Consider the following 15,773-nt stretch of genomic DNA (forward strand, 5'->3'; position numbering starts at 1 on the left):
TGCCCACGCAGACAAGGCGCCGGTCTGCGTGCAGGCAGGAACACCACATTTTTGTTTTTTTGTTTTTTTGTTTTGTTTTTGTTTTAAAGACAGACATGTAGCTGGGTGGTGGTGATTCACACTTTTTATTGGATCCAGCACTGGGGATTGTGAGGCAGGTGGATCCCTGAGTTAGAGACCAGCCTGGTCTACACAGTGAGTTCCAGGGCAGCCAGGGCTCCACAGAGAAACCCTGTCTCAAACAGCAACAACATCAACAACAATAATGAAAATTTAAAAATTTAAATTAAAAATAAAGATATGCGACTGAAAGTTAAATAGTGACTAGTAAAGACTGGAAATTAAATATTGGAGAAGATTAGGGATAAAAGGAGAAGAGGGGTTGTTGGATGTGGTCCATTCTTCTCATGTGAAATGCTTCACTTAACACTGTTAACCGGGAATTAGTATATGCCCATAAATACAAGGCATAGACCTGGTGCGTCTCTCTCTCCTGCAGGACAGTGAGTGTCTAGGCATTCCATCAACGCTTGGCGTAGGAAGGTTAAAATCTTGTGTTAGATTCCTGCCTGTGCAAAGTATCGTTATCAGCCACCTCAAGAGGCTGCACGAGTATATAATTGTCACTAGCCACGTTTGCATTAACAGAGAAAAGCATACTGGGTAACATAAGCAGATGACCTCTGAAGTTTTCTCAGGAAATTCCAAGACAGCATCATGTCGGCTGTCTGGATGGAGCGTTGGGAAGTCTTCCAGCCTGGCTCCCCTCCTGAGGCTGTAGGCACACTCTCCTGATTGCTGGCACCTAGTTTTCCCAGGTACCATGTGGGTCAGGGAAGGAGGTGCTAAGAATAGAATCATCTAAACGCTGGAGGGCACACTGTCATTAGCAAATCAGTAGCAGCCATTTCTGGGGTTAAATACATTCTCTACAGGTATAAAGTTTGGGTTAAATTTTAGAGTTCTGAGTTAACAGGAGTAGTTGTTATGGGTTACTGACCAGTTAATATATTTATTTTAAAACCCTGTATTTTCGGGTTAGGGAGCTAGAAAGAAAAAGGAAGATGCAAGGAAAATAAGGACACGCTTAGGCATAGCCACTGCAGAAAGCTTGCTGAGCCTGCTCCAGGCACTCGCTTCAGTATCCACCAATGCAAAAGGGGGGAAAAGGGAAGGAAATAAATAAGCAGGAAGAACTGAATAAAAGATATCAAGTGGAGGTCTGATGTGATTGGTGCTAAGGCAGGGGTCTTGCTTCTTGCTGTAGTTTCTCCTGATTACTGTTTTTTGCACTTCTCTCACACCTTCAGTTTGAAGTTTCACTGTATAAAGGAGGTTCCTTTTTACACTTCATCTTTTAGAGAAAGATTTATTTTTATTTTTGAGTATGAGTGTTTCATCTGCATTTATGTCTTGCACCATGTACATGCAATACCCATGGTAGCCAGAGGAGGGCACTAGATCCCTTGCAATAGGCTTTAACAGATGGCTGTGAGCTGCCACCTGTGTGCTTGGAATCAAACCTGGCTCTTCTTGAAGAGCAGGAAGTGCTCTTAACTATTGTGCTGTCTCTCTATCCCCCACTGAATTATTTATTAAGCTATTGAATATATTAAGTGTGGAGGTATTTATTTTATGGCGTCTGTCCACTATGTATTGGTTCATAATTTGTGTGTGTTGGTAGGTCAGAGGTCAATTTCAAGTATCTTCTATTGCTTTCCACCTTAATTTTTTTTTTCTTTCCACCTTAATTTTTAACACAGGGTTTCTCACAGAACATGAAGTTTGACATTCTGACTAGACTTGCAAGTCCCCAGGGAGAGCCTATGTGTTTTTACCGGCCACACCCTAAGCACTAGAGTTATGAGAGCATGCCACCACACCCTGATTTTTTTTTTTAAAGATTTATTTATTGTTATACACTGTAGCTGACTTCAGACACACCAGAAGAGGGTATCAGAACTCATTATGGGTGGTTGTGAGCCACCATGTGGTTGCTGGGATTTGAACTCCGGACCTTCGGAAGAGCAGTCAGTGCTCTTACCCACTGAGCCATCTCACCAGCCCCCACACCCTGATTTTATGTGGAAGCTGAAGATCTGAACTCAGCGAACTATCTCCTTAGCCTTCCCTCTTGTGTTTTGAGATGGGATGGCTCACTGACCTGGAACTCACCCGTCTGGCTGGTCTGGCTGGCCACTGAGCTCCCAGGGATCTGCCTACCTCTGTCTCTCCAGCACTAGGGGTCATCTTTGTGCGCATGCCTGTATGTGTGTGTGTGTGTGGGTGTGTGGGTGTGTGTGTGTGTGTGTGTGTGTGTAGGACAGAGGTCAGTAGTGGGTATTTTATTCTTGACTGTTGTCCATCTGTATTTTTGTTTGTTTGTTTGTTTGTTTTTTGAGACAGGATCTGTACTTTTTTTTTTTTTTTATTCCCACACAATTTCTTGCCTTGTCCTGCCCCGGCCTGGCCTACCCTGCCTCACCTCGTAGCCTCGCCTTGCCTTTTCTTTCCTTTTCTCTTTGTTCTTGATTGGATGTTTTCTTTATTTACATTTCAAATGTTTTCCCCTTTCCAGGTCTCCCCTTCAGGAACCCCCTATCCCATCCCCCCTCCCCCTACCTCTATGAGGGTGCTCCCCCTCCCACCTACTCCCATCTTCCCTCACTGGCACTCCCCTATACTGGGGCATTGAACATCCTCAGGCCCAAGAGACTCTCCTCCCACTGATGTCCAACAAGGCCATCCTCTGCCACATATGTGGCCAGTACCATGGGTCGTTCCATGTGTATTTTTCAGTTGGTGGTCCAGGCCCTGGGAGCTCCAGGGGTCTGGCCTGTTAACACTGTTGCTCCCTCCATGGGGCTGTAAACCCCCTCAGCTTCTTCAGTCCCTTTTCCAACTCCTCCATTGGGGACTCCCGAGTTCAGTCCAATGGTTAGCTTCCAGCTTCTGCTTCTGTCTTTGTCAGGCTCTGTCAGAACCTCTCAGGAGACAGCCATATCAGGCTTCCATCAGCAAGCACTTCCCGGCATCCACAATAATGTCCAGGTTTGGTGACTGTATATGGGATGGATCCCCAGGTGGGGCAGTCTCTGGTTGACCTTTCTTTCAGTCTCTGCTCCTTGTGGCGGCGCACGCCAGTAGGATCATGCAGGAGGCATGAATTAGAGGCCGACCTGGGCTCCACCTGTATTTTTTAAGACAAGGTTCCGTTTCCTACTGAAACGGAAGCCCATCAGTTCAGTGAGGCAAGCTGGCTAATGATCTTCAGGGACCCGCTTGTCTCCACACCACCTCCTCATTGTTGGGTGTGATTCTATTCTTGGTTGTCAACTTGACTATGTCTAGAATTAACTAAAACCCCAAATTGCTGGGCACACCTGGGTGGGATTTTTTTCTCTCTCAGTTAAATCATTTGAAATGGGAATACCCAATTCTAATCTGGATCTTTGAAGTGGGAAGATCCACCTTTAGTCTGGACCACGCCCTCTGCTGGCAGTCTATATAAACGACATGGGAGAAGGAAGTTCTCCCTTTGCCTGCTTACCCTCACTAGCGAGTTCCTTCCTTCCCTGGCATTAGAGCCTACTTCTTTCTGATTCTGGTGTATACTGAAGACCACCTGAGACATCTAGTCTCATAGATTAAACAACTGCTGGACTTTGGACCTTCTGTTTGTACACAGCCGTGGTTGGACTAGTTAGACCAGAGCCTGTAAGCCATTCTAATAATCTCCTTTATACATACATACGTACGTACGTACATAGTACATACATACATACATACATTCTGTACATATAGCATGTGTACATAGAAAGATTGTATATATATTCATCCTATAAGTTCTGTTCTAGAGAACTCTAACACACTGGGGTTGCAGGTGTGTGTGTGAGGACACATCCAGCCTGTCACATGGATTCTGGGGACCTGAACTCAGGTCCTTATGCTTGCACAACAGGCTCTCTATGACTGAGTCATCTCCCCAGTCCCACGATTCCTTTCTTTGTAAGTAAGTTACAGAAAGACAAGGCAGCTCTGTCAGAGGAGATACTTCTGTAAGATTTCTTTCCCATCCCTTGTGTATCTCCCATGTCACTACATCAGTATGGAATGACATATTCACTTTATGCTTTCAAATATGGTCTATGACTGAAACCATTTATTTTACTAATCACATTCTTTCAGTGTTCATGGTTTCAAGATCTTTTAGTTTAGTTCTTTTCTTTTTTTAAAGATTTATTTATTTATTTTATGTATATGAATACCAGAAGAGGGCATCGGATCCCATTATAGATGGTTGTGAGCCATGTGGTTGCTAGGAATTGAACTCAGGACTTCTGGAAGAGCAGTCATTGCTCCTAACCACTGAGCCATCTCTCCAGCCCCCTTAGCTTAGTTCTTGTATCATTTGTCATGAATTTATATTTTGGAGCACATATCCTTTCTGGCATAACATTCTCAGGTTCCTTTTATATTTCTCTTGTCAGATTCTAGATGAGCCATATCTCCAAGAAAACAAGTTTATATTGTTGATATGTAATAGATCCAACTAAGAAATCTGCTGAGCCTACTATAAAGCCTAAGGAGCTTGCTGTGCAGGTCTGGTGATTACCAGTTCAATCCCCAGAGCTCACAGAAAGGTGAAAGGGGAGACCTGACTCCAAAACATTGTCCTCTGACCTCTCCATGTATGTCATGGTAACTCCCCCATATATACACCATACTCACGTGTGCACACATGCACACACACATACCTACAAACACACTAATAAACATTTTAAATGTTATCCTCACAATCTTATTCTAGATTGATAGACAAGTTTATATACTTGTGTGGTATAGTGTAAGTTGACACACGTGTACATTGAATAACAAGCAGATCAGAACGATGATCATGACTTCAGAGGACAGGGAGAGATTGGTAAGTGTGCTGTGAAAAGGCCTCAGTGGGCCCCTCAAACCGCGGGAGAATCAGGGTTCTGGTACGGGTGGGCAAGGAGTTGGCAGATGACAAACAGACACGGACACCAGAGAGAGTCCTGCATCTGAATGTAATTTCTCAAAGCAAGCATCAGACTTATAATACAGAAGAAAAACAAGGAAGTTTGGCAATACATCAGCCAAGGTACATCGAGATACATAATGGCTCTTTACACAAAACAGAGAAAATGCATATATAAGAGCTGACAGGAGCCAGGCAGTGTTTACAACTGAGATAGGAACAGCCCTATCTAAAATCAGCTATTCACAGGAGCCAGGTGAAAGGTCTGATGCAATGCTAGTCTACTGTTAAACCCACCACCAGGGGTCCCTTAGTAAATACCTGATTGTGCTATTCCTCAGGGCCTAGTGCAAACATACACCAGGGGAGTTCCATTCTACTAACCCTTTCATGAATAATATAATACTCTAGTTCCTCCTAAAACCACAACCCACCTTCTTTCTACTATTATGTAATGTAGGCTGCCATTCATGTCTGTAATGAGAATTCTAAGTATACTATTCTGAACTAGCCCTGAGATTACTAGCTTCTATCTGGCAACTGTGAGATGCCTGATTGCTAACTGTTAGCACTAGGGCATTTCGTCTGAATAAGTAACATTTTTACTAAATTCTAAGCCCAGGGTCAGCTCAAGGACTGCCTAGGACATTGGTGAAGGCCAGGGAGTAAAGTTCAACCTGATTTAGGTATTTGTAAAATCATTTCTTGGAGGCACCTATAATAAAATAATACTGAAAGAAAGCACACAGCTCATTCACCAACTAACACAGGGACAGGTTTGGAGCATTTGTGCCAAGGCTCCAGGAGACTGAGTTTCTGTGAAACTCTTTGCCTCGGGACTGCATCCAAGCTTTTGGGCCTGTCATGCAGGCTTCACTGAAGGGGGTGTGACATAAGTGTGTGCTGTGTTTTCTCCTAGATTATATATTCAGGCCTCACATAAAAACCATTAACCCATTTCCACTAATTTTTAGGTATGAAACAAGGGTCCAGTTTGATTATTCTGCCACTGTCCTCTGGACCATTTGTTCAAAATAGTGTCCTTTCCCTGTTGTGTATCCTTGTCAAAGGTCAGCTGAGCAGATATGTCTGTACTTTGGGGGTTTTGATTAGTGTATATATGTTTCTTTTTATTTAAGAACCACAGGGCTGGTGAGATGGCTCAGTGGTTAAGAGCACCAACTGCTCTTCTGAAGGTCCTGAGTTCAAATCCCAGCAACCACATGGTGGCTCACAACCATCTGTAATGAAATCTGATGCCCTCTTCTGGAGTGTCCGAAGACAGCTACAGTGTATTCACATATAATAAATAAATCAATCTTAAAAAAATTATAGCTTTGTGATATATTTTGAAATCAGGAAACTTAATCCTCATGCCTTTGTTCTTTCCCATGTCTTTTGTTTTTTCCATTGAAAGCCATTTTAGTTCATTTGGATTCTTATCTATGAAGATCACAGACTGAATAGTTCATAAAGTATAGAAATGTATTGTCTCATTATTTTTGGGTTGCAGAATTTCCAAGACTGACATCTGACAAGGGTTCTGATATGTGAAATCTGAGTCTGATTCACACAGGAAGAACTCTCATTGGAGAATAATTCCTCTTCCTCCTCCTTCCCCCCTCCCCCTTTCCTCGCTCCCCTTCTCCCCTCCCTCCCCCTTCTCTCCCTCCTGCTTCCCCTCTTCCTCCTTCCCCTCTTCCTTTTTCTCCTCCTCCCCCTCTCTTCTTCTTCCCCTTTCTCCTTCTCCCTCTCCCTCCTTCTCCCTTTTCTTCTTTTTTAAAAAGATTTTTAAAAGATTTTTTAAAAAGATTTTTCTCCTTCTCCCTCTCCCTCCTTCTCCCTTTTCTTCTTTTGTAAAAAGATTTTTAAAAAGATTTTTTTAAAAGAACAAATGTTACATCTGTACATCTGTAGCTGTACAGATGGTTATGAGCCTTCATGTGGTTGTTTAGAATTGAATTTAGGACTTCTTCTTCATTTTTTTTTTTTTTTTTTTGAGACAGGGTTTCTCTGTGTATCTCTGGCTTCCCTGGAACTCACTTTGTAGACCAGGCTGGCCTCGAACTCAGAAATCCGCCTGCCTCTGCCTCCTGAGTGCTGGGATTAAAGGCATGCGCCACCACGCCCGGCTGAATTTAGGACTTCTGCTCTCTCCAGTCAACCCCACTCACTCTTGTCAGCCCCACCCCGGCCCAAAGATTTATTTATTATTATAAATAAGTATACTGTAGCTGTTTTCAGATGCACCAAAAGAGGGCATCAGATCTCATTATGGGTGGTTGTGAGCCACCATGTGGTTGCTGGGATTTGAACTCATGACCTTTGGAAGAGCAGTCAGTACTCTTACCTCTTAGCCTCATAGTGTATAGATCATAATATATACAATTTTGATTCATGATAATAATCATGGTAATAATCCATGATAATAATTTACATACCTAGTTATTGAACTAAAGGTCACCATGACTAGTGACATATTAAAAGTGTTGAAAATTCTCATATATAATATGTGAGTTACTCTATGCTGTAATGATTCAGTTTTCCTTCAGACCACTAGAATTATTAGTAACTTTTATTATTTCAGAATGGCTTATGTTTCAATGTTAAACTATATATTTTTTGAAGCTTATACCAAAAGTAGGTTTAACAGAGAAAATGTTTCAATGCTTTTATTTTATGTAGCCCAGAGTTCATGTATGGTATGCCATGATTGATTACCCGGAAGTCAATGTACTAGTTCTTGGGAAGGAAGCTTGTTCATCACAGAATAATCAAATATTTACTGTTGGCCCTGTGTGGTTTTCAAAAAGTTAATTATACGTTGTTCAGTACTGATGAACACCAAAGGACTGAACGTGGCATAGCCATTGGACACAAACATCTGGACACAGCGATGGGTTGGGTCATTATTCCACATAACTCTCCAGGAGGAGGCAATGGAATCCAGACAGTACATGACCAAAAAGAAACTCACCAGCAACAGAATGTTCCGGATGGCCTTCTGCTCTGGGGATGCTGTGCGGGAAATGCTGGTGTTGTGAAGGTACTGACACTGCCTTTTATGTCTGCACAAGACAGTCACCATGTATACACTTGAAAGTACCATGAGCCCTACTAGAGAGGCATCCCGGAAGACAGCCAGTATAGAAAGTAAGTGTCTCATGATGCCACTAACAACACAGAGAGAGCAGGATTTAGTGACCAGTATAAGAATGTGTGAGGTCATGTTGTGGGCAGCCACAATGGAGTTTAGGAAACCATTAATGGACATGTGGAAGGCCCACAGGGAGAGAAAGCAGCACAAGTTGTGCTGGAGGGAGTTAGGTTTGACCTTTGCCAAACAGGAGCTTCTGGGGCTGAGGAGGATGACCTGGAGGATGCTCAGGTGACACGTCGCACAAATAGAGACACTCCTCATCAGCCTGTACAAGGAGATCACTGATTTACATGTGAAGTCATCCCAAAACCCCTGAGACCCCAAAATGTCTGTAGCCATGGCAGCCATGGCCAGCAGCATCACGATGTGGCTTAGAGCCAGGACACCAATGGTTATATTGATGGGCTTGTGCCTCAGTTCCTGAAAGAATGTGACCGCGTGGGAGAGCAGGAGGATGGTGTTGGCTGAGACCCCAAAGGCAATTTCAGAAAAAAAAGCATTTCTTATGCCATTGTTATTGTATACTGGGTCATTTCTGTTCATCTTATGGGGGAAAGAAATGCACAAGGGCACATCTGAAAGCAACACAAGAAAAACCAGTTATTACCCACTGCTGTCTTCATCCATCTCAGTCCACACTATGGCTGTCTCAGAATGGACAAATCACGGTGTACCCTGATCTGGTTCTCATGTTCTCCAGGAACTATCCCCTCTCCCTCCCTCTTCCTCTCCCTCTCCTTCCCCCTCCCCTCTTCCATCCCCCTCTCACTCCCCCTCCCCCTACCTCTACCTCTACCTCCCCCCTCCTCTCCCCTCATTACTTTCTGATCATGGCTGGATTCTGTATCTGAATGCTTGTTCCCACAGTACATGTACTTTCTTATACAATAAAAATTGCCATATAGTAGAGCAAATATTACCTGAATAACATCTTTTATTTATTTATTTATTTATTTTAGGTTTTTAGGGCAACAGCAATGTCTTACTTGGTTTTAGCCCTCATCTTCCTCCTCCTTTCCTTTGAGACAGGGTTTCATGTCGCACTGGCTAGCCTCGAAGACACTATGTAGCTAAGAATGATCTTGAATTTCTAGTCCTCTCTCCTCACCCCCCCCATTACAGGTATGTACCATTATGGTTTGTGTGGTGCCTGGAATCCAACCCAGGGCATTGTGCCTGTGAGGTGAGCCCTCTATCATCTGACCCTTAGCTCCTCCATCTGCGTCCTCCCTCTCGATGTCAGTACAAAGCAACAGTTGTCTCTTTTTGGTAGACTTAAATGAGGAAGTAGCATAGAAACGGAAATGAGGTCTTCCAAGTGGCCTGTCAATGGATCAGATAACCACTTATCAGTATTAACATTGTTGCTATTAGTATCAGTATTAACTTTATTCTAGCTGATTGATTACCAGACCAGATCTTAATACATCAATAGAAGGAATGCTGGTCCGTGTGGGCAGAATCACACTGGTTGAATGTACATCCATGATCTGCTATACTATGGGAATGATCTTAAGCAGCCTGTAACTCCAAGGTCCAGTCATCTTTTATATGAGAGAAAGATGAGCTATACATACCAAGCTTGAGAGTGTTTCTGGTCTGTGATGACGTCTATAAAAAAGCAGCGATTGCCTTTTATTATTGTGGAGTTTCTCAGACAGGTAATGGGATATTTAGTACAGTTCTTTTAACAGTTGATCAATTCAGACTCTGCTAAAAGATACAAAAGTTATCAAAAGCTTAGAATGGAATATAGTAGAATTTTAGATTTTCCCACTCTAACTTCCCAAGGTGGGACAGAGATTTCACATGGGTGTTGTTGTTGTTGTTGTTGTTGTCATTGTTTTGTTTTTAAATCATCATGCCAGAGTGACTAGTTCATTCAAATACAATCCAGCTATGAACACAAATTTAAAAGGGTCTTGTTCGTGTCTTCTCCTGCTGTGCCTCCTCCCCTCCTGTACACACATCTGCCTTTCTTAGCTTGGTCTAGAAGATCAGGGGCAGAAAGATGCTCTCTGGCATCTGCAGAGAAAAGACCTTCCTCAATGTGGCCCTAGGATGCATGGCTATAGAGACAGCATCTGGTCCACTTTATGTACCAAGCCTAAACATTGCATTTTGTAAGCTGGAGTGATGGTGGGTCAAATGCACTGGTTGCTTTTCCAGAGGACCTGAGTTTGATTCCCAGAACCCACATAGGGGCTAACAACCACTGTAATTTTAGTCACAGGACAGCCACTGTCCTCTTTGTCTGTGCTCTACAGGCAAGGCTTACTTGTGGATCACAGACGCAGACGTAAGTAACAAGGAAAATAAAAGGACTTTAGAAACAGGTCACGTCAGACAGGACTATCTTGGGAAAGAGGAAGGGAAGCGTCCATAGAGAAATAAGGAAAGAGAACATACAGAAATTCTAGAGAGACATGTGAGATGGTGGTGAGGTCTGCAAATCCTTCAGAGGAAGAAGGACAGAGTTAAGACTCCTTTATCACATGGACCAGAGAAGCAGGCATTCTGATCATCCATGTTTTGCCTTTATGGATTTGATGGAAAGAAAATCCTGTGACATGAGATATCTTCAAAGGCTCCCCCAAAATAGTGATAATGTTCAAGTCATTGTACTGAGCCCAGTGGTCAGGGGAGGAGCAGAGAGTGTAGGGAAGAGAAAAGCCTTTAGCAGACACCGGTAAGTGTAGGCACTCATTACCTTGTGGGCAATCATATTTAGGGAGCAGGTCTGGGGGATCCATGCATTGTCTCATGCACAGCATGAACAAAAGCATCTAAGCATCTTAAAATTGGATGATGTACAAATGATATTAATCCCTGGACCAAGCAGCTCACGAGCATCCTTCCATATACTGAAGAACACGTGCATCCTTCCATATATGGAAGAACATGAGCATCCATCCTTACATATATGGAAGATCATGCTTTGATCTATCTTTGTTCACAACTCAACTTGACCAACGTTGTCCTCATTACCATCAACAAAGTCAAAATGGACCAAAGGTGCTGGGACATGAAACTGGCCCTGCTTCATGCAGGAGAGTTTAAACGGAGATTATAGTGGGCATCTTTTACCAAGGGGCACAATTCTAGCTGGGAAACCATAAAGAGCACAGGGAGAAAATGCTGGTACCCGAGGGAAGAGAAGAACATCGCACAACTGACGTCATAAATGTGTGTCCCACCACTTAGGAAGTGTCAAATGTGAGTACAGAGTGTGCAACTGATGTCTGCGAGTGGCAGGAAACACACCACAGAAATGTGGTAAACAAAAGCCCAGGAAACTATCTGGGCGGATGTGGAGCAGCTCTTGTGAAAAACAAATGAATACAGATTGCTTTTGTAAAATAGCAAAACTGTAAGGCAGAGCTCAGCTGGAACACTTAACATATTTTACGTCTCTATTGAGCAAAAGCCAGAAGAAGAAACAAAACAGGAAGCCACAGAGGATTGCTATCTCAGAGACCCCCAAACTGTCATTATCAGGACACACAAACAGTCCTGGAGGAATTCAGCAGAGAGACAGGAGTTCAGCCTCTTGCTAAGAGATTTAATGTTCATGTCTCACCAAACTCCTGTAATTAAGTAACAACCGAAGAAATATGTTTATGATAAATTTCTCCAACGGTATAAATGAGAGGTGAAACCTGAATTTAAAAGAACAGCCAGGCAGAATTGGCTTCAGCTGCTTCACAGTTTCCTCTAAACAAAATGAGTTTTGTCAAAACCCACTAGCGGAGAAATAGGCAGGGGTATTGCATTGAGGAATCACACAGAGAGAGACAGGATTAATGGTCACAAATATTTTGTATTCTCAGGTTTTCGAAATTACATTCCCAGGTATTTTGGGGCCAGAAAAAGAAGACAAACACAATTATTTATTTAAAAAATATATACTGGAAAACTGAATTATCTCTATTCAGCTTTAACACTTCCTAAGTGGTAGGACACATGTTTATGAACTAATACCATTAATTTGAATTTTGTGAAGGTCAAATTCAGGCCGTTTTCCAGAGGACATACTTGTGGATATTTTTGAGTAATGTGGAATTGTGGTGACTGAAGAAATGTTTTCACTACACACTTTATTTCCATAAATTTAAAGTATGTAATACTATTCTCTTAAATTTCTTCGCTTAAAATTCACACATGCCAATCATCCAGTAATAGTTCCATTTTATTTATACATCAGAGGTAAAACAGAAAGCATGTAATAAACATGAGTTAAAGCTTACCTCCTTTTGATTCTGTGCAAAAGAAGCAACGTTTAAAGACAGTAGAACATAATGCTACTTAAGTATTGATGTAGTTACATTATTTGGAAAACAAATTATAGTTAGAATTACTTCTTAGGGTATGAAGTTGATTTTTCAAGTTTCAATTAAAAGACATCCTTATCCTAAAAACAAATTTCTCTCACTGAGTTTCTTGGCTGTATAGGATGGTGGGAGGGACCATCTAACCCGAGGCTACCAAAACCTCACCTGGAAATCCAGTTTGGTTCCTTGTAATGACCGCTAAGAACCAATCTACTCACCAACAGAATCTTCGCCTATGGACTGAAGCAGCGCCTACCCAAGCAGAGATGTGGGAGATGCAGCACGTCTGAGAACGAACCTGATAAGTAAATAACTTAGCCTTTAGCTAAGTTCCCTGCAGCTCTGTAATTTTAATGTCTGTGGTAAGGTGACAAGATCTCACTGAGGAGCAAAGAACAGTGGTGTCCCCAGTGGAACATTTTGTCTCTTAATTTAATTTTATTGTCTCCTGCATAATAGTTATCTGGGGAGAACTGTGCACAAAACTTTCTTCTTAAGTACCAGTGACACATATGGGCGAGGAATGAGAAGTGACACATATGGGCGAGGAATGAGAAGGGTCCCAGTCTTGCAGATGACACCAATGTCTCCCATTTTCACGTGAAGATAAGCCATTTTGTACTTTGCCATCCCTCTCCTCTTGGGTCAGAGATGTTTGGTTCCTCTCATGAGTTCTCAGCGGACCTGAGGGGGTCCTCTTCTACCTTGATGGACACCTTCTTCTCTGGCTCAATTCTGGTACAGAGGACTTGGTTTCCAGATAAGATTGTTCTTGGTTTTTTGTTTTTGTTTTTTTTTTTTTTTTATGGTTTCTAGATACTCAGTTTTATGTTTCAAAATGTAACAAGTTTAAAAGTAAAATTTAAAAGAAATAAAATTTTAAAGATAGAGACACTGGAAGTTGGGGTTGGGGTGGTCATAAGCAAACTGAGCATAGGCTAAGCAGGAGAGGGGGCAGGGAAGAGAGGACGCTGAACGGCCATCCCTCAACCTCATGAATGGATTCATCAAGAGGCTTAAACATCCTCTGGAAATGATACAGAATTATGTTCCGTCCTACAAAGCACTTTGTGCAAAATTGTGAAAAAAAAAAAAAAAGGAGCCTTTTGATGTGCCAGGTATAGAATTAGAAGATGTTGTGTTAAAGCAACTATTTTGAATTTCTTACAGATTGTAATAGATAGGGTGGATGAAAGGCCAGGTGTATCCTCAGAGAAGTGGAAACTTAAAGGCAACCAATAGAAATACATAACAACAGTGAAAATAATATCCAGCCTATACTTTTATGTGCACGAACCTGGGAAGATTAGAAAATGCAGGAGAAAGGTACCTATTACCAGATTCCTGACAGAAAGTTTACATAGGTTAGATACGTTTAAGAAGAAAGGAAAAAAAAAAAAAGCCTTTTCCTTGTAAAAGATACAATGTTTAAAATAGTAAGAAGCCAGATACGGTAGCATTTGCCTTTAATCCTAGTACAGAGGCAGGTGGATCTCTGAGTTTGAGGCCAGCCTGGCTTACAGAGCTAGTTCCAGGCCAACCAGGGCTATCTATGTAGAGAGAGTTTTTCTTAAAACAAACAAACAAACCAACAACAGCAAACCTCAAGTGGTTAAATAAACACTGTAACATTCATCTACAGGGGAGAATAAAAATTAGAAAAAAAATTGATGCCCTAGGCATTTCCAACCTTATTTGATGGTTAATAGTGTCAACTTAGAGGATCTAAAATCTCCTAGGAGACAAGTCTGCGGCCTGTCTGTGAACTGGCTGTTATATTGGGTTAATTGGGTAGAAAGACCCACTCTAACTGAGTGGCACCGCTCCACGGGCTGGAGCTCTAGATACAACAGTGATCTGAACACTGACTGGCGTTCCTTTTGTGTGTGTGTGCTTCCTAAATACAGACACAACATGACCAGCAGCCTCATGGTCCTGCCACTGTTCTGTCTTCATCATTGGACTCTGTCCTCCAGCCATAAAGCAAAATAAACCGTTACTTGCTGTTGTCAGGTATTATGTTGGAACAACAAGAGAATTTCAAGCAGAAAATTAATACAGATGTGGATTTATCATGATAAAACCAGTTACATAGGCTTTGCATCTAGTTTCTTGGAGTAATATGGGAAAAATTCAGCTAGAGCCACTTGCATTTTTATAAAAGTGCTTATGATAATCTTATTATCAACCCCAAGAATGTAGAATTATGGAATGAATTCCTGAGCACATCTGTGGGGAGTTTCTGGATTAGGTTAGTTGCCATGGGAAGACTCACTCTAAATGTGGGTCATGCCATTCCCTGAGTTGTGATCCTGGACAAACTGATTAACACCCACTTCTCTCTGTATCTTCACTGTAGCTGCACTGTGACCAGCTACCTCAGGCCTCTGCTGCCTCGATTTCCTTATCACCTGAGGCTGTGACCCCAAACTATGAGGCAAATGAAGCCCTTTGCTCTGAGGTTTGCTTTTGTTGGGTATCTCAGTGTATCAACAGGAAATGTAACTTCTTTCTTTTAATGCTCCAAGTTCTTATGTGTTCTGGATATTAATCCCCTGTTAATAAAAAGCTGAAACTTTCTTCTTTTCTTTCATAATTAATCTAACAATAGTTATAAAAACTCAGTTATTTCAAAGTTCTATAATTTTTAGTTATATTAATTTATCTATTATTTCATTGATTTCTTTCTTTTCTCTCTTTCCTTTTCTTTTCTTTTCTTTTCTTTCCTCCTCCTCCTCCTCCTCTTCCTCCTCCTCCTCCTTCTTTTTGGTTTTTGAAACAGGGTTTCTCTGCACAGACCCAGGAACTCACTATATAGATCAGGCTGGCCTCATATTCACAGGGATCCATCTGCCTCTGCATCTTGAGTGCTGACATTAAAGGTGTGTGCTCCCGTGCTTGGCTATTTTGTTGATTTCTATGATAACTTTGTTATTTCTCAATCTATAAACATTTTTAAATTTTTTTCACATAATTATTTCATAAAGAATTTTTTTTCTTTTTGTTCCTTCATTTTGTTTTTATTATAGCATCTTTGCTCAATTTACAGCAAGCAGAAAATAAGTTGGGTCTTGTTTTGATACAAACATTGATGTTTTAAAGGTTGTACCCAATATTTGTTAAAAGGAACATATAAAAATACTTTTTTAGAAGCTTCTATAAGAAAGAAAATACAATTGCTGGGCCTGGTGGCGCAGGCCTTTAATCCCAGCACTCGGGAGGCAGAGGCAGGCGGATTTCTGAGTTCGAGGCCAGCCTGGTCTACCAAGTGAGTTCC

At 41.8% G+C, this 15,773-nt stretch overlaps 1 protein-coding gene across 1 annotated transcript; it reads right to left on the minus strand.

Annotated features, from left to right (window-relative positions):
* Positions 1-7,787: 7,787 nt before the first annotated feature.
* On the minus strand, positions 7,788-8,708 carry LOC110321207 (vomeronasal type-1 receptor 90-like). Its single transcript, XM_021197327.1, has one exon. The coding sequence runs from the start codon at positions 8,706-8,708 to the stop codon at positions 7,788-7,790; it is 921 nt and encodes a 306-aa protein (XP_021052986.1).
* Positions 8,709-15,773: the final 7,065 nt, after the last annotated feature.

This window comes from Mus pahari, chromosome 5 (genome assembly GCF_900095145.1).
Source record: "Mus pahari chromosome 5, PAHARI_EIJ_v1.1, whole genome shotgun sequence".
NCBI classification, from domain to species: domain Eukaryota; kingdom Metazoa; phylum Chordata; class Mammalia; order Rodentia; family Muridae; genus Mus; species Mus pahari.